The sequence below is a fragment of the Sapajus apella genome, unplaced genomic scaffold (genome assembly GCF_009761245.1).
Source record: "Sapajus apella isolate SASKATOON/1434 unplaced genomic scaffold, GSC_monkey_1.0 scaffold30, whole genome shotgun sequence".
NCBI lineage: Eukaryota > Metazoa > Chordata > Mammalia > Primates > Cebidae > Sapajus > Sapajus apella.
The window spans coordinates 9244352-9264045 of NW_022436970.1; the positions used below are offsets into that span (position 1 = coordinate 9244352).

At 36.9% G+C, this 19694-nt stretch overlaps 1 protein-coding gene across 1 annotated transcript in view; it reads right to left on the minus strand.

Annotated features, from left to right (window-relative positions):
- Window positions 1-1676: 1676 nt before the first annotated feature.
- The window catches only part of VPS4B (vacuolar protein sorting 4 homolog B), a 33992-nt gene continuing 15974 nt past the window's right edge, over window positions 1677-19694 (minus strand). The window contains exons 4-11 of the mRNA XM_032293688.1: window positions 18072-18139; window positions 14129-14248; window positions 10624-10780; window positions 10131-10279; window positions 9325-9406; window positions 7190-7409; window positions 5286-5426; window positions 1677-3267 (exon numbers count right to left, since the gene is read on the minus strand). Coding sequence (XP_032149579.1) covers window positions 3166-3267; window positions 5286-5426; window positions 7190-7409; window positions 9325-9406; window positions 10131-10279; window positions 10624-10780; window positions 14129-14248; window positions 18072-18139 — 1039 coding nt within the window. The 3' untranslated portion in view covers window positions 1677-3165. The remainder of the gene's footprint in view (window positions 3268-5285; window positions 5427-7189; window positions 7410-9324; window positions 9407-10130; window positions 10280-10623; window positions 10781-14128; window positions 14249-18071; window positions 18140-19694) is intronic.

Genomic DNA, 19694 nt, shown 5'->3' on the forward strand with positions numbered 1-19694 from the left:
AATACCCCTTATCTTAACCCAGACACTCCCTTCTGTTAATTCCAGATCTTTAGATAACAACTCTTTCAACCAATTGCTGATTTCTATGGTGTAATATTCCCATCACAGCAGATTTTAAGTTACTAGTATGAGGTCACTGAGCTCATAGCTGGGAAAGATGTACTATTGGTTTTGGTGAGCCAGGGTGAGCTGGTTAAAACACATCTCTGATTTTGTAGTCCTAAATCACCAAGACAGAAATTTATCATCACTTCACTAGACCAGTAAGAACAAAGCCACTTTACAAACGTACCTATGTTATAAGTATCTCAGATAATCCATGAGGTAGTCAAAATAAAAATATAACTGTCTTTTTCTAAGCCTTTACTAAGTACCTAATAAATAGCTCCTGGCACTATATTAATTGCTGGGGAAAATGTAATTCTCAGAGCTTACAATCTAAATGATCTAAACATGATTAATAGAATATGCTTCAAACAGAGAATAATCTTACCACAGCAGCAGCAGCAAGTTAACTGCTACTGAAACCCACAGGTAGGATGGGGATAGTTTAGGTGGTCTTCCTGCAAGAGGTAACATGGTTCATCACTAGGCTTTATTGGAAATACATGACTTGGACTAGCAAAAAAAGAAAGAATACCATATTAGAGTAAGAGAAGGATACAAATGAAGGGAAGAAAGTAGGAAAGCAAAGGGCACCCGTGAAAGCTCACAAACTTAAGATAACATCAGTGGCAACAATGGGCACTGTGTTGCTTCATTTGCAACATACAAATTCAGGTACGTATGCCTCTTTTTCAACTATGAAAGTGGCTAAGTGGTGCTTCTCTGGCACTAATCAAGTACACCCATTCTGTTTTTCTGCATGTAGCTGACAGCGAACTCAGAAGTCAATTCTCTATTGACATGTTTTATAATTATAGCTTCCTTATAGATTTCTCAGGCTGAGACATAATGCTTTCAAATATCCAGGGTGTAGATCATAGAGATGCTTAACAACTCTACTTCTACTTGCTGGTCAGAAAATGTCTACCCAAACTTTATCATTACTGGTCAAGGGCCAGATAAATAGAACATGCCCATTTGGGTTCCTTTGAGTATCTGTCCAGAAAGAACACACAGCAATACTGGGTAATTCTGAGGCTGATAAACAGGTAAGATGTATAAAGTATCTTATGCACAAAGAATTCAGCGTTAGTCTGTCAAGTCAGTTCTCAACCCTCACATAAAATTGTTGAAAGACAGAATTTTCATGTATACATTAATTTTCATGATTTCTTTGTATCTAATCAATTTAGGTATTAGGTATTATTATTATTATTATTTTTTGAGACGGAGTTTCGCCCATTACCCAGGCTGGAGTGCAATGGCGCAATCTCGGCTCACCGCAACCTCCACCTCCTGGGTTCAGGTAATTCTCCTGCCTCAGCCTCCTGAGTAGCTGGGACTACAGGCACGCGCCACCATGCCCAGCTAATGTTTTGTATTTTTAGTAGAGACGGGATTTCATCATGTTGACCAGGATGGTCTCGATCTCTTGACCTCGTGATCCACCCGCCTCGGCCTCCCAAAGTGCTGGGATTACAGGCTTGAGCCACCGCGCCCGGCCCCTTAGGTATTATTTTCTTTTACACAGACAGCCCCAAAATAAAGAATAATACACAGAATACAGCCCATAGGTTATATCAATTTACTTCACGTAAGAAGAGCATAATTCAGGCCTTTTCCATTGAATAACAAAAACAATCTGTACAGAAAACCCAAAGGCAACCACATAGCATATGTAAAATGTGCAAATACACTTTAAAATGCAAGTTATTCTATAGCATCTGCAAGATAGAATTTCATAGTAATTAAGGAATCTACTTCATTCTAACTTAATATTCTTTTGCTTGTATAGCCAATGCAAACCTACAAGGCACAACTTAGCACTGATGCTACAGTGTGGAATACATCCTCAGATCATTTATTTGAAGATATTAAAATAATATCATGTTTATTATTTTTTAATGAGTCATGAGCTCATTTCTAAAGCTTCATAAAGCATTACAATGATAACATATGTGTGGTCAGAACAAGCTGTTCCCTGAACTTAAAAGGTGAAGGATAAGACTCTATATTGTTATCCTGTATTAAAAAGAAATATACATATATATACACAGACACCCCATATCACAGACAAGAAACTTCCCATAATCCAAAGGGAGGCCATTTCCTTATTAGCAAAGGTGTGCATTACGGTATTTCATGACAGTTAAAAATTACACACTTACCACCTGTTTTGGTCAATCTTGCTACAAAAAGACACTGAAGTAGACAATTTTCTTCAGTAAGGTAAAGACAATGTCTAATTTAGAAAATCCTCCTCTTGAGATTGCACAGTGAAAGGTATCATTTAATTAAATATAAAAGCGTACTACTCTTTTTTTTTTTTTTTTTTGAGATGGAGTTTTGCTCAGTCACCCAGGCTGGAGTGCAATGGCAAGATCTCGGCTCACTGCAACCCTCACCTCCCAGTTCAAGTGATTCTCTTGCCTCAGCCTCCCGAGTAGCTGGGATTCCAAAGCTTACTGCTTTTAAAGAAATTATTTAAATCTACACAGAAAAAAATATCAACTTATTAAAAACCAATAAGAGCACTGTCTATAATTCAAAATCTTTCAAACCCAATCACAGTGCTCTTTGCTGTTTATTGCCCATCCCTGAGTGAAGATTCTATCATTTGTAATTTTTTAATAAAGTAAACAAATTTTACATTGATAAGAAGTTTAAGAATTTTTTTGAAAATATAAAATAAACCCTATATCATTTTAGTAAAAAAAGAAAAGATAAATGCTCTTTGCAAAGACCACCATACATAAAAATTTTAAGTATTTGTATGTCAATCAATTTCTGACATTCTTTTTACTGGGTAATTTCTATTTTTTGCCATTCATATATCGCTCATTTCCTCATAACCTGTTACTTTGTACCTTTTGTTAATAGGAGTATTTAATAAGTAATGGAGGAATAGTACAATATAAAACCTAATGGAACTCTGAAGTGAGATGTGTATTTCCCTGTGGTAAAAGAGTTTTACTGGAAACAATCTGAATGCGATTCAAATAGACAAAAATATCTATGAAAGAAAGAATACATATGGTAAGCATCTTCCTTGTCTTTGGGTTAGCCTTCTTGACCAAAATCTTCTGTAAACTTCTTTAATTTCAACAAGTCGTGTTCATTGACTGTAGGTTTTGTGTTAGATAGTGACCGCAACATATCCGACTGCCGGGGGAAAAAAGAGGGGCGGGGGGGGAAGATATTAATAATAGATTTAACAAAATAAAAAACCATCATATTGTCATTGCTACAAACTTTAACGTAAGTTTAAAAATGAATATTTGCAGTGTGCCATAAGATACTGACAATAAACTCCTTGTTCTTTTTGAGTCGGAGTCTCGCTCTGTTGCCCAGGCTGGAGTACAGTGGCGTTATCTCAGATCACTGCAATCTCTGCCTCCCAGGTTCAAGTGATTCTCCTGCTTCAGCCTCCCAAGTAGCTGGGACTACAGGTACCTGCCACCATGCCCAGCTAATTTTTGTATTTTTAGTAGAGATGGGGTTTTGCTATGTTGGTCAGGCTGGTCTTGAACTCCTGACCTCAGGCAATCCACCCACCTTGGCCTCACAAAGTGTTGGGATTACAGGTGTGAGCCGCTGCACCAAACCCCTATTCTTTCAAAGATCTTCCATGATCATTGACCATGGTATTCCTTTGTGCAGAAACTTACACTTTCTTCCCTTGAACTGATCCAAATGGCTCCCCATTACCTATCAGAAGGACAGTCCTCTTAGTCTGAGGATCAAGGCCTCCAAACTATGTTCATGATCTAATTTCTGGCCTTATCTCTCTTTCTTAAACAAGAGATCAGTTTTCCAAGTAAGTATAATTCAAAAGGAAAATATCATTCACTTATACTTAAGTGAAGCAGAGTACCATTTTATGAAAAATAAACTCATCAGAATTTTTAAAGTTACAATTAAGATCAAAATGGCTAGGGAAATATGCTAGTATCAGAGATTCACTAAAAAATTAATGTCTAAGCCAAGACTCCTGTAAAAGGATATGAAAAATAATAAAAAGGACCATAAGTTACTAAAAATTATTCAAAGCTGAACAAAGTATAAAAAATAAAAAATAATACACCAAGGATTAAAACAAAAGGGGTTTCTGAGTAACTTCTCAGATAAGCATTATGGTTAGTTCACACACAAAATATGGGCGTGTGCACATTTACATGTACGTCTATATAGCATGTAAAAGTTTCTCCTCTCGAAGTTACTATTAAACTTGCCATTAAAGGTCTTTGAAGATCTGAAACTGACAGAAAATTTCAAACGGAGAATGTTCTTCCTAAGAAAAGTACTTTTCGATTACCCCAAGTTCCCTAAAACTAATATGCCTTACAAAGTAAGTCTTGTAAATTATTTTAATTCTGCCAATATAAATTATATAACTGTTTTTTAAAATATTCTATTTAAATTCAGTTAAAATTTTAAAAAACTACATTATTTAAATTTTCTATGGAACTTTGAGAGGTAAAACAGAAAACACTATAAATATGATGATACAAGCATTAGTTTTTGTTGTTTTTTTTTTTTTTTTTTTTTTTTTTTAAAAAAAAAATTCTTCCTTTGTTGCCCAGGCTGGAGTGCAGAGACACGATGTCGGCTGCCTGCCTGGTTCATGTGATTCCCCTGCCTTAGCCAAGTAGCTGAGGTTACAGGTGTGCACCACCCTGGTCAGCTAATTTTTGTATTTTTAGTAGAGATGGCATTTCACTATATTGGCCAGGCTGGTTTCAAACTCCTGACCTCAAATGATCCTCCTGCCATGGCCTCCCAATGTGCTGGGATTACAGACGATTTCTGGTTATTTTTAAAAATCTGACATACAGGGAAAAAAATTTTCACAAATCCTACTTTTTAGTTAGGTGTTGACAGTAATTATACTATGTATGAGCATTGTGGAGATATTCTAGCCATAAGACTGTAAAGTCAGAAACTTGTGCTTTAAAAAATAGCTTTTTCACTTCAAGTTTCCTCAAAGCCCAAGAAAATAGCCTAAAAATAATTATTTTTTATATTTTAATTTCAATTACTTTATCATTTTTAATGTGAGTCTGCAGTATAAAGTAAAATACACCTGTTTATACTAAGAGTTTCCAGCAAATCTTAAATAACTGAAAATTATAAAGTATAATGTTTTAAAATTTTTCTTAAAAACAAACAAAATTTCAAACCATGGAAACAACTGGCTCCAAAAGTTTATCTCCAGGAACATCCATCCATGTCATTTCAATGGCACCAGGGTCACCTGGAGAGCAAGGTGTTAGCAGATCATCTACGATACAGTTAGGATCAGCTCGGGAAGGTCCGCGAACCTGAAATAAACAGTAATCTGAAATATTTATTTAAACAAATTGAACATTAAGATTTAATCCATTATCAGGAAAGTTAAAATGTATAGTAGTCTTGTATGTTTTATTAGAACGTTTACTTTCTGAAAAAATGTTAAGAATATACAACAAAAAGTAGTTATCCCTGGGTAAAGGGATAGATTTTGGCTGCTTTTAAAAGTTTTTTGTTTTTATTTTGAGAGGGAGTCTCACTCTGTCACCTAGGCTGGAGTGCAGTGGCACAATCTCGGCTCACTGCAACCTCCGCCCACTACAACCTCCACTTCCAGGGTTCAAGTGATTCTCATTCCTCAGCCTCCCAAGTAGCTGGGATTACAGGCACGTGCCACCACACCCAGCTAATTTTTTTGTATTTTTAGGAAAGACAAAGTTTCACCATGTTGGCCAGGATGGTCTTGATCTCCTGACCTCGTGATCTGCCTGCCTTGGCCTCCCAAAGTGCTCGGATTACATGTGTGAGCCACCACACCAGGCCACTTTTAGTTTTTTCCCCAATGCTTTTCTATGTTTTGAAATTTCCTACAATAAACTACTTACTTGATCATAGAAGATGAGTTTAAAAAAAAAAAAAAGAAATAGTTAACTGTGGCTAAGCCTTCTCTTTTTCCCCTCTAGTGGTTAGTAAGTGGTAGTAATGTTAGAGACCAAAAACAGATATATTAAAAAATTCTCAGAAGTTTTTCTATAGCTGAGAAACTTCTGTAATATTTGGAACTTTAGTATGAAACTACTAAATCTGTCTCTTTCAACAAAAATGCTCTCAAATCTAAGTACAAAATAATATGCTAATACAGAATCAATACCATTTTATCATGTACAACTTATTTATAAGTTTTAACAATAGCCAGAAAAAGAATCTTTGTGACATAGTCACATGCAAACATTTAGATGGCAATAAGTCTGCATCGACTTGGGGGCACTTTCACATCTGTTTCGCAATGATTGACTTTAAACATTATCTCAGAATTGGTGTAGGTATGAAGAAATACAGGCTCTCACCTTACTGGGTGTATTTTACTGTCTTTACTTGCTAAATTTTAGCTGCATGAGGTTAGGGATTTTTGTCTTTTTTGACTGCTCTACTTTCTGATCTACCTCCGAGCCCAGATTAATATTTTAGACATAAAATACTAGTAAATGCAAAAAATAAACAGGGAACCTTGTTCTTGTTCATTGAAATAATCAGCTGTAAAAGGAGTAAAGGACAGAGCCGCAGAGAGATCTGCTGCAGCTGGTGATCCCTAGCCACAGAGATGAAACTCATCTGGCTGTGTCACCATCATCCCACTAACGAGGACCTGGCTTCAGCATCACGTGAGCTTACCTGGCAGTAATATGCAGAACTGAGTGATAAATTCTCAGTAGGAAAGGACTGAGTTCCCATACATGTATAGTTTCTAAATGGCAAAGGGAATTTAAGAGAAAACATAATGGCTGTGGCATAAACTTAACAGTATTCTGGTAATTAAATGGCTGAAAAAGTGTGGATGAGTATTGTATCACTTCATTATCAGAAAGGACTTCAAAACAGCATTATCATCCCCATCTTAGAGATGATAAAAATAAGCCTTAAAGAAGGAATAGAATTTGCTCAAGGAGGTATAACAAGTAAATAGTGCCAGACTTCAAATTCAGATTTTAATTCAAGCTTGTAACTTAAAAAATCTTATTGTGGTATATGATAAACATACATATGTGACTTAGTCATATTATTAAAAGCCACTTACCTTTTTAAAATGAGTAGCTGACTGTACTTTTCTAACAGGCTGCATAAGTGCATCACGTACAATGATACTTATATCTGCCCCTGAGTATCCATCTGTTTTCTTCCCGAGTTCCCGAAAGTCTGCTTCTGTTAGACTGTTCTGAGTGGTCCCCAGGTGCAGTTTAAACATTGCTGCTCGGGCATGGGGTTCAGGCAAAGGAATATAAATTCGTTTCTCAAATCTTGAAAGAGAAATTATATCAAGAATATATTTTAATTGAAAATCAGGATATTTGCAAGAAGAAACAGATATTAAGTGGGCCTGTATGTGCCAAAGTTAAATATATGTGCTGAGGTTAGATAAGGGGAGAGAATCCAGAACACATTAAAAACAAATAAAATCAAAATAGCCTGTAAGCTAGTCTGGAGTGGTTGAGTCTTTCTTACATGATTTTTGGATTATTCTGGCCACAGTCTTCATATAGGTGGAATTCATGAAATAAAAAGACATGTCCTACAGGATTCCAGTTTCCCACAAAATTGTACTCTGAATTCTTGATCGAGGGACTAATGACTAACAATATAAAATAGGAGTAGAGATAACACAGCAATTCTCTACATTCGAAATATAATTAACTCACAATCTCGTAGGATATATATTTATTGCACACATTTTGTGTAATAAATATATATGTATTCATCCATTTGAATGAATACATCCAGAACAAACAATCCTATATTATAAAGAATAAGCACTACGTTTCATTAACAGTAATTGTGCTTGCCTTCTTAGAATTTCAGTATTGGAGATAGAGAAGCAGGGATGAGGGATAATTTAAGTAGTCTGAACATACTGTTTTTCCTCCAGGTAACTCTGTGGCAATGAAAAGAATTTAAAGTTTCCATTGTCTCTAGAGATGGGTGCAGAATAAGGCCACTTTTTCAAATACAGCCTTTCCTTTCTTGGTACTGAATGGTAAGCTAGCATGCGGGCAAATCATCGAGTGAATGGGATAGAAGTGGCAAAAACTGAAGTGCTAATTTTTATCATAAAAAATAAATGAATGTAATAAGGAACTGTGGCGAGTGAAAGAGAGTCCGTATACCTTTCCTAGAGCTGAAGTCATATATATATATGTATATATTATGTACATATATAATTTTCTTTTTTGTTGAGACAGAATCTCATTCTGTTGCCCAAGCTGGAGTGCAGTGGCACAATCTTGGCTCACTGTAACCTCCGCCTCCTGCGCTCAAGCAATTCTCCTGCCTCAGCTTCCCAAGTAGCTGTGACTACAGGTGTCAGCCACTATGCCCAGGTAATTTTTTTCTATTTTAGTAGAGACGGGGTTTTACCATGTTGCCCAGGGTGGTTTCAAATTCCTGAGCTTAGGCAATCCGCCTGCCTCAGCCTCCCAAAGTGCTGCTAGGATTACAGGCATGAGCCACCGTACCCAGCCTGACCTAAATTCTTTACTAAAAAAAAATCTTGGCCAGGTGCAGTGGCTCACACCTGTAATCAATCCCAGCATTTGGGGAGGCCAAGGTGGGTAGATCACAAGGTCAAGAGATGGAGACCATCATGGCCAACATGGTGAAACCCCATCTTCTACTAAAAATACAAAAATCAGCTGGGTGTGGTGGTATGTGTTTGTAGTTCCTACTCGGGAGGCGGAGGCAGAAGCGCCTGAACCCAGGAGGCAGAGGTTGCATTGAGCCAAGATTGTGCCATTGCACGCCAGCCTGGCAACAGAGCACGACTCCGTAAAAGGAAAAACAAAAACAAAAACAAAAAAACTTACCTGGTTATCTTATTTTGACTTATAGAATTGCCATTTTGCTTAAATTGTATATGAATGGTTTTTACTGTATCATCAAACTATGTTTGCAAATTTCTAAAGCACCAGTACCCACCAAGCTTAATCAGAACAAAAGGCAAGTATTAGGTAATATATTTTCTAATATGAAAGACTGAAGTATGTCGAAATCTTGCTATCTTTGATAAAGTAGGGAAACAAGCAAAGTAGGGGGGCAACAGGGTTAGAGCACATTACAAATATTTCGAAAAGCTGTTAGAATGCCTCCTCACAAGACAAAGATAATTATCTACTTGTTACAACTGCAGTGAGAAATAAGATATTTACTATATTATCCTACCTTCGCCTAATGGCAGAATCCAGAACCCAGGGTATATTTGTAGCTCCCAGAACCAAAATTCCATCATTGTCTACACCAACCCCTGCATTAAAATAGGTTTTGCTTTAATTAATTTGTCATTTTGGTGTTCTTTATAAACCTCTTCCATATATTCTGTTAAGAAATGTGGCACTTTACCATTCAAGTACCTCATCTTGAGAGTCTGTCTTTGGAAAAAAAAAACTATTTAATCAAATATCACCTTACAGCAATATAATCCAAACGTATTGTGATGCAATATGATGCAAATGTAAGAATCAAATCTCCTAGATTGTGGACAAATACTATTAACATTCATTTCAAAATATTTCTTGAAAGATTTCATTTGAAGTCTACATATAGATTTTACAGATGTTGTTCCTTGTACATTATAAATGAATATATTAAATCTCTTTATTATTTATGTCAGTGAGTCCTACAAGATAATTACAACTGGGTAAGAATTACGTATGCATATGGAAGGCAATTAGAATGAAACACGGCAAAATGAAACAGTTTGTTAGAATGGAGAAATTCTGCTTGAGTTTTTCATTGTTATAAAATTTTAAAAATGATTTTAAAAATCAGTAACATTAAATTAGCAGGGCATGATGGTGCGTGCCCCCATAATCCCAGCTACTAAGGAGACTGAGGCAGGAGAATCAATTGAATCCAGGAGGCGGAGGTTGCAGTGAGCCGGGATTGCACCACTGCACTCCAGCCTGGATGGCAAGAGTGAGACTCTGTCTCGAGGAAAAAAAACAAACCAAAAAAATCAGAAACACTACCTTGCATTTGCACTAGGAACTCTGTCTTAATTCTACGTGCAGCTTCACTTTCATTTTCACTTCTTGAACCACACAGAGAATCAATTTCATCAATGAAGATAATAGAGGGCTTGTTCTCTCTGGCAAGTTGGAATAAATTCTTAACCAGTCTAAAAATAAATACAAACTTTAAGTCTCTAAAAAATAGTAAAAGATCAAAGCAATATACTAATATTACAAGAACTCCATAGATTAAAAAGCCTAATCATGTTTCAGGTACAGAAAATAAAAATGCTACAATTGGATGATTTACTTTATGATTTAGTAGGTTGTACATACATACTATCTTGTCCCACAAAATAAAGTCCAGATTAGAGACTGATTTGACAGAGAAGTGAGTACGTATATTACATCACTTCTCTGAATATCCATGAATAATGTAAGAAATCTATTAAGGACTGATACAGTGATTACAGGCAAAGAAAAAACTTTAAAAAACCGATTTATGACTTACTTTTCACTTTCACCTAGCCACTTAGAAACAAGATCAGAGGATGATATTGAAAAAAATGTTGAGTTGTTGGCTTCTGTTGCTACAGCTTTGGCTAAGTAGGACTTTCCTGTTCCAGGTGGCCCAAATAATAGGATTCCCCTCCAAGGTGTTCTCTTGCCTAAAATTTACATTTGGAAAAAACAGCATGAGAATTTCAACACTTAAGTGCAGTTACCTCTGACATGATCCATGCTGAAGAACACTGAAAAGATTTTCACTCTAAAGCTATAAGAATTAAAACAATATTTTAAAAATAAATCATATATTTTGTTTCTTCTAGTGACGACTTTATCAAAAATATACTTACATAACATAAGCCTTCTAACAGGAAGTACATTTGTTTGCTTGCTTATTTATTCAACCAATATGTATCAAAACCATGGCATGTGCACAGGCAAAAGGATTTCTGCCCTGCATGGACTCTAGTAGGGGAAAAGAGTTCAGTTAAAAGGTACTTTCTGATCATCTACTGTGTGCACGGCTTGATACCAGAAATACTGTACAAAAACTATATCCATAAAAAACGGGCAGCTAGAAGAGATTTTCTTTCAATATTTATGCCCTTGAGAAGAGTGAACCTAACAAAGTTTGGATAACTTGTGAGTTTCTACTAAATTCTTGATTCCAAAGGAAAGCACAGATTAATGTTATAAGTAGCAGTTTCATGGTTGGGTAACAGTAAGGTGATACTACCTTAAATCCTAGTTTTGCCAAAATATAACCAGTAAATACATCAGCTCTTTGTGCCTCAATTTTGCTAATGAGCAATGATAATCCTACCTAAAATAAAACAGTCTGGGTTACAGCTGGCAGTAAACTATCAAACACACATTTAAAAAACTGCAGCCAGGCGCAGTGGCTCATGTCTGTAATCCCAGCACTTTGGGTGGCCGAGGTGGGGAGATCACAAGGTCAGGAGCTTGGGACCAGCCTGGCCAACGTGGTGAAACCCTGTCTCTACTGATAATTAAAAAATTGGCTGGGTGTGGTGGTGGATGCCTGTAATCCCAGCTACCTGGGAGGCTGAGGCAGGAGAACCACTTGAACCTGGGAGGCAGAGGTTGCAGAGAGCCAAGACTGTGCCACTGCACTCTAGCCTGGGCAACAAGCGCAAAACTCCATCTCAAACAAACAAACAAACCAAAAAAATTAATCCTGCTAGTTGCAAACTATGGATGTGTACACAGTATCTGCAAAAGAATGATATGCAGATGACTAATACTGTTCACTTACTGTTATGAAAGCAACTATTACTTGAATTTCATTTTCCTATTTTAAACGTATATATTTACCCGTGTTCTGAGTGTGGTATATATACCACTGGTATAACATGAAACATTTTTAGGTGGTATATAATTTTTATTTAAATAATTATATAGAGTATATTAGAAAAACTTTTTTTCCCACTTAGAATAGGCACAAAGCAGTCTGTTCAATAATGTCACTAAGTAAAATATGTGAGACGATTTAAAGTTCCGATACAGGCAAAATAATCTCTGATGTTAGAAGTCAGGACAGAGATGACCTCTGGGGAGGAATAAGGCAGAAGGCACCTGCTGGGTCCCTGGCAATGCTGTTATTTCTCGATCTGCTTGATGACACTGGCATGCTTGCTTTGCGATAATTAAGGAACCCCAACATCCAGGGGCTCCTGCATGTCTCTGTATATTTATGCTATACTCTAATAAAAATGCTGTTCTAAAAATTAAGCAAAGAAAAACATTAAAAATTAGTAATGGTACACATACATGGAAAAATTCATGAAGATGATACATAAATGACTCATGTTTGAGAAAAACAGGTACAAGTAATATACCATGAGTTCAACCATATTTTTGTGTTTTTATAGGATTACGATGTCAACTTTTACACTGTTAGTTTCATATTCCTGAAGTTAGGTTGTAAACTGCACCTTGAAGCTAGGTAGACAGCGCATGGCCTACAAGCTCTTTGCTCATCATCACTGCTCTATACAATATGACTGTCTGTTCAGTCTGAGGCCAACATTACAGATTTGCTGCTGACATAACCAACATGTTTACAAAAAGAAAAACCTCTGTCTGACTGTCAGATTGTGGGTGTGGCCATATTACAGTCACAGGCTATCAGTCAGACAAAGGATAATATAAAGGAATGGTTTAGCAAAGGCATATCACTTACTGCTGGAACTAGAACTTGTAAGTTTCTCCAGATGGTAAGTCAGCAATATTCTCTTCATAGTGATAATGAAATGTCCTCTTGCTACTAGAGGATATGCACTTCCTCTGAAACTGTAAAGTGATTCTTATTCCTCTTTTCAAGAAATGGAAATACTCTTTAAAAATTAATATGTAACCATTGCAAAAAATTCAGATGAAAGTCAAAAGTAAAAATTTTCGATAATCTTTTTTTTTTTTTTTTTTTTTTTGACGGAGTTTCGCTCTTGTTACTCAGGCTGGAGGGCAATGGCGCTATCTTGGCTCACCGCAACCTCCGCCTCCTGGGTTCAGGCAATTCTCCTGCCTCAGCCTCCTGAGTAGCTGGGATTACAGGCACACGCCACCATGCCCAGCTAATTTTTTGTATTTTTAGTAGAGACAGGGTTTCACCATGTTGACCAGGATGGTCTCGATCTCTTGACCTCGTGATCCACCCGCCTCTGCCTCCCAAAGTGCTGGGATTACAGGCTTGAGCCACCGCGCCCGGCCTCGATAATCTTATTCCTAGGCATACATTAGTATTTCTATGTCAACCCATCTATACTTACTTCTCAGCATACACATTTAACAAAAATGGAATCATCCTATACAGGTTATAAGTTGCTTTCTGACCTTTCTAATAGATGTGGACATTCTTCAATAAAATACAATGCAGATTTCAATTTATTAATGTATACATTCTGTTATACTGAGTATATAGTATTCTACTACATGTTGGTGAATCACCCTATTGGTTGACATTTAGGTTGTTTTACAATATATATACACTGCAAATATGGATATGTATAAGAAATAAAACATCTTTGTGTAAAGATATATCACCACCTTTTAACAGTCACAATTTATTTAGGATAATTCATTAGCGACAAGGATGACAATGTTTCACCTCAGTCATCAATGAACTTTTTTTTTTTTTTTTTTTTTTTTTTTTGAGACGGAGTTTCACTCTTGTTACCCAGGCTGGAGTGCAATGGCGCGATCTCGGCTCACCGCAACCTTCACCTCCTGGGTTCAGGCAATTCTCCTGCCTCAGCCTCCTGAGTAGCTGGGATTACAGGCACGCACCACCATGCCCAGCTAATGTTTTTTGTATTTTTAGTAGAGACGGGGTTTCATCATGTTAACCAGGATGGTCTCGATCTCTTGACCTCGTGATCCACCCGCCTCGGCCTCCCAAAGTGCTGGGATTACAGGCTTGAGCCACCGTGCCCGGCCATCAGTGAACTTTTAAAAAATCATGAAATAAAATTATGTAAAAGTTATCTCACCTGTAAAAAGATGAGGAAATTTAATAGGCAGTATCACAGCTTCTTTAAGTGCTTCTTTGGCTCCTTCAAGTCCAGCAACGTCACTCCATTTCACATTTGGTCGTTCTATAACAATGGCACCTACAAAAAATTGTTATCTTTAAATTATGAACGAGTATTTCACCAAGGTTAGAAGACAACATGAAATAATGATGTTAAAGAAATGCATTATAAAATTGTCTGGGAAAGTTTTATGGACTAACCACCTTTTTGATATAGTGTGAGGAGGAAGCGGGTGTTAGGGAGCAGTCAGTAGGACTGGGAATCAGGGGGATGGCTAGATAACCTGGGGCATGTTGCTTTACCCTTCTGTTGCAGCTTCCTCATTTGTGAAATGAAAATAATACCATTTGCCCAAACTACTTAGATAGGTTGGTGCAAAAATCAAATGATATAATGAATATTAGAGGGTTGCGAAAAGCACCAAACGTTCCATAAGGTGGTTATATTTGAATACACTGATTTTGGAGTATCAAAAGTACTTGTTCTACCATTTATCCTGTTAACTAAAAGAAAAGGTCATCTAATCCTCTCAACCACTGAAAAAAACATATGCTTAAGAAATTTAACTCAAGATAGGCAGACAGACAGAGGGGAGAAGAAAACGGAGAGAGGTTAAGGGAAGAATGGAAGCAGATGATGGGAAAGAGAGAAAGTGTACCCCTTTAGATTTGCAGTACTTTCCTAAGATTTGTCAGAGTTTCTATTTGGCTTCTAAATAGATTTATTTACAATTTTTGTTATTTAACCAAGTTACCTTACAGGGAAGATTTAGCTTCTGAATGTAGTATATTCAAAAGCCACAGCAATTGTTGCAGTAAGAGTCCAGGAAGGATACTTTTCTAGAATATGGAAATTGTTCCATTATAAACTATGAAGCAGCCTGTTCTAAGGTGACATCTAGTTGTCTTAAGTTTAACAAAACATCACCGCTTATACAATCTATTACTATATGAAATCAGTTCTACTGATTGTTTCTTCTTGTTAGGAAAGATATCTGTTGTTCTAAGACTCAGCAACTTACTTCCCTAAATTATGAAAATCTTTAGCTACCAGATTAAAATCAAATAAAACCACAAACATTTTGTATTCCAAAAGTTCGGACTATTAAAAAGTAAGAAAAAAGTAAATTCACTTTGTCTTTTTTATGTTTCATTAAGATTAGTAATCCTAGGATTTTGTGTCAGTTAAACAAAAGTAAACTTACTTCACATATGTACACCATCTGGCTAACTCAAGATTTCTGCTACAAATTTAAAATATGTCATGAACTGTTGTCATATATAACTAATATTTTTAAGTTAAAAGTTGACTTTGGAATGTTTACTGATAAACAATCTCATACTAGACATGGTTTTCAAAAAGCGGGGATGGGATTACTGAAAAATGCAAACAAAACAAATGGAATGTCCTTCCAATGATATAAATGTATCCAGACTTTGACTATACTATTTATTACACTAGCATATTATTTAATCACAAAAAAATTCACTGAATAAAATTAGCTAACAGAAAACTCAAATCACAAACTGATTTTTAACAAATATACACTTAATATCATAATCTAAAATGAAAGTAAAAGATTAAAAATACTGTTCAAAAAAAGAGGAAACATTCAAAAAAGATATAATAGTATAAAATCCAGCAGCAAATCATTAAATTAAAAAATAGGGGGAAAAAAGGGTATTTAAATACAAAAGGCTGGCAGTACACGGTGGCTCACGCCTGTGTAATCCCAGCACTTTGGGAGGCCGAGGCAGCTGGATCACCTGAGGTCAGGAACTAGAGACCAGCCTGGCCAACATGGCGAAACCCTGTCCCTACTTAAAGTACAAAAATTAGCCCACCGTGGTTGTGCACGCCTGTAATCCAGCTACTTGGGAGGCTGAGGCAGGGGAATCACTTGAACCCGGAAGGCGGACGTTGCAGTGAGCTGAGATTGCACCACTGCACTTCAGCTTGGGCTACAAGAGCGAAACTTCACCTCAAAAATAAAATAAAATAAAATAAATAAATAAAAGGCTAGGATTCCTTTCATATTCTATTTCATCCCGAAATTCCAAATACATTTCCTCATTTAAATGTTTTAAGTATTTTTATTTATTTATTTATTTATTTCCATTTTTGGCTCTTATAACTGATAGGGAATTTAAAGAAATCCCCATTAAAAATTGGTTTTATCGGCCAAGTGCCGTGGCCCACAATTGTAATCCCAGCACTTTGGGTGGCTGAAGCGGGTGAATCACTTAAGCTCAGGAGTTCAAGCGCAGCCCGGGCAACATGGTAAAACCCCATCTCTTAAAGAAAAAAAAAAAATTAGCCAGCATAGTGGTGTGCGCCTGTGTTCCCAGCCACTCAATGGGCTGAGGCGGGAGAATCCCTTGTACCCAGGAGGGTGAGACTGCAGTGAGCCGTGACTGCGCCACTGCACTCCAACTGGGCAACAGAGCGAGACCCTGTCTCAAAACAAAAAAAAAAAAAGAAAGAAAAAAATATTGTATCTCTTTCAAAATTAAAGATATACAACCGATTTTTACGTGGGGCAGGTAGGGAGAAGGAAGCAAAACCAAAACTAATAGAGCAAAGTGTCTTGCTTTATAACTGGAATAAGGCTGCTTGGCACAGACCACTGTGTTACCCAGTAAATGCCAACTGAGTGCGCAGTGTGTGCCAGCAGTTTCAGGTGGTGGGGACACAGCAATGCAAACCCAAGTTTTTGCCCTTGGACTGTATCTACCGCTGAAGTTCTTGGCATCTAAAGACGTTCTCTAACCTCATTACCTAGTCTGCTGTCAACATATTATCCTTACAGTGTTTTCCTATACATCCCAGTAGGGTAAGCAAGACAAAAATACTACCAAAAGGAAGACACTAGTATAGCAAGGCTAAAAGTTTGGCTAAGGGTTGGTATTTTCACTATTCAGAAACCAAGGCTGAACCTATATAATGGAAATCCTTCCCAGATATGCATTCTATTTGGTAAGATTCAAAGGAACAGAACACATACTACCAGTGGGTGAGCAAAAACTTCAATCCAAAAAATTGTTAATTTATTTCTAAAAATAATTAAATCTCAGCAACTGATGAAGCCAATCAACAAATAGATGCCTTTTTAGATAAACAGAACTACCATTTATTGAGTCCTTAGACTTCATCAGATATATTAGGTAGTTTTTACACTGTCATTAATCTTAAAACCCTGAAAGGAAGCTATTGCTCTTTTCTGTTTTAGAGATGGGGGATTCTGACTCTGAGAGGTTCAGTCATTTGCCCACAATTAGAAAGTTTCTAAGTGGCAGACCCTTGAACAGAATCAAGATCTGAATGGAGTCAGAAACCTATGTCCTCTCCATTATGCCACTATGCTATAGAGAACAGAATGAAAGGGCTTTACAGGTGTGGAAAGTAAACACAGAAAGCTTAAAGACTTAAATGTAAACAGAACGCTGAAAAGCAGATGAAGAAGAGCAGGTAAGGAAATAAACCATTAATTAATGAGCTACAGCAATGGCAATAAAAGCCACGTGTAAGTCCTAACTTCTTCCGCTCCTCTCACAGTAGTAAATTTCAATACCGTCAAATTTTGTAGTGTGCTAATAGTATAAACGTTACCTTCTCTAAACGGGGGCAAATAAACAAAATGAAAAAGCAAGTTGACTGAGAGCCTTTTAAAGGCAGATATAAAGCCAACAAAGCTTTTACTATACAAAAAAGACCAAACCATGATGCTAGAGGGCAAACCCTAGGAAAACACTAAACAAAACCAGCACAGGACTACTGGGAACCAAAGCCAGTTCTTGAACCTCATTTAAATACAGAGGGAGAACAAAAACTATTCATATAGACAATTTACTTAGAGTATTTTTAATAGGATAGTAAATTTAAAAATGAAATCTAAAGCAACCTTGAAGTTGATTCTGTAGTTTCTTTTTTTCAGGATCATCAGATTCTCCTTCCCCATCACTGTCATTCCTAATAAAAAGAATTTAATATATTCAAATGATCACTCATTGCTATCAAATAAGGCAAAAATGAAGGAAAAATTAACCTGAAATAGCTCTAATTTAAGTGGCAAAATCAGACATTTACATGAAAAATTATGCTTAAAGAATGTAGTAAATAAAAAGGAAGCAGGCACATTATCATCAATAGAGAATCATCTACAGGAAAGGGACAAGAAGACCAAAATGAAGTCAGGAACTAGCTCCAAATTCCCATGACGTATTTAGGTATGTATTAATTCATAAATGCATGCCCCACACATCACGCCATGAAGGGTTCAAGATGAATTACAGGAGACTTGCAAACAACAAACAGTAAAAACATCAGGACTGGGCGAGATATAAATTAGAACAAGAAGTCGTATTAGGAGAAAAAAAATCTGGAACACTAATTGTCTAAGGTACAAAGGTCCACAACCCTTAGTCTGGGGGTTCTAAAGGATAGAGGAAACTGACAATGAACTCAACCCAAAGAACAAGTAGGTAAATCAAGGTACTTCATATCTAGGAATTTATCTTGAGGATATAATTTTAAACAAATTCAAGGATTTGACCATAATGATAATCACACCCACACTGTTTGCAAAAGTAACAACTTATATTTAATTATAGGGACTAGCATGACAGGATACACTGCAACATTTAAAAGTGATGTAGAAATAGTTTATTGGGGCCAGGCGTGGTGGCTCATGCCTGTAATCCCAGCACTTTGGGAGGCCGAGGTGGGTGGATCATGAGGTCAGGAGTTCGAGACCAGCCTGGCCAATATGGGGAAACCCCATCTCTACTAAAAATACAAAAATTAGCTGGGCATGGGGGGGGCACACCTCTAGTTCCAGCTGCTCAGGAGGCTGAGGCAGGAGAATTGCCTGAGCCCGGGGGGCAGAGGTTGCAGTGAGCAGAGACCGTGCCACTGCACTCTAGCCTGGACGACAAAGCGAGACTCTGTCTCAAAAAAAAAAAAAAAGAAATACTTTATTGAAGATGTTCCCAATGCAATGTTAAGTAGAAAAGTGATAAAGCCAAAAATAAGGCTTTATATCATTTTTAAGACAATAACAAGTAGGTATAGCCCTGGTACTGCTGGGCATTTCTCCTAGTGATCCAAGTCTGATTCCCTGGCCCCACTCTTCTATACGGTAATACCCTATAATATATCCCTTTTGGCTTACATTAGCCAAAGAGGATCCTTCTGTTTGTAACAAAGACTGCTATTCAGTACAGGAATCATCTCAGGAGAGATCCTTACAGGGTTTTCAAGCAAGACCAGAAGAGCTTCTGTGGACAAGGGAAGAGAGAAGCTTCTGCTGGCCAGGGTGTTTCAGTGCAAACTGGAGGTCCCGGGCAGTCAAGGTCAACTAAATTCTTCCCAATATTTTCATTTCATGTTTAGAGTCCCCCTCTTACAGTTAATGTCCTCACTTTCATATAAGAAACCCTAAGTTGAAATTCAACGACGCATAAGATCAGACTATCATCTGATTTTTGTTATGTCAATGCTATAGGTGAAGAACATAAGTGTTCTT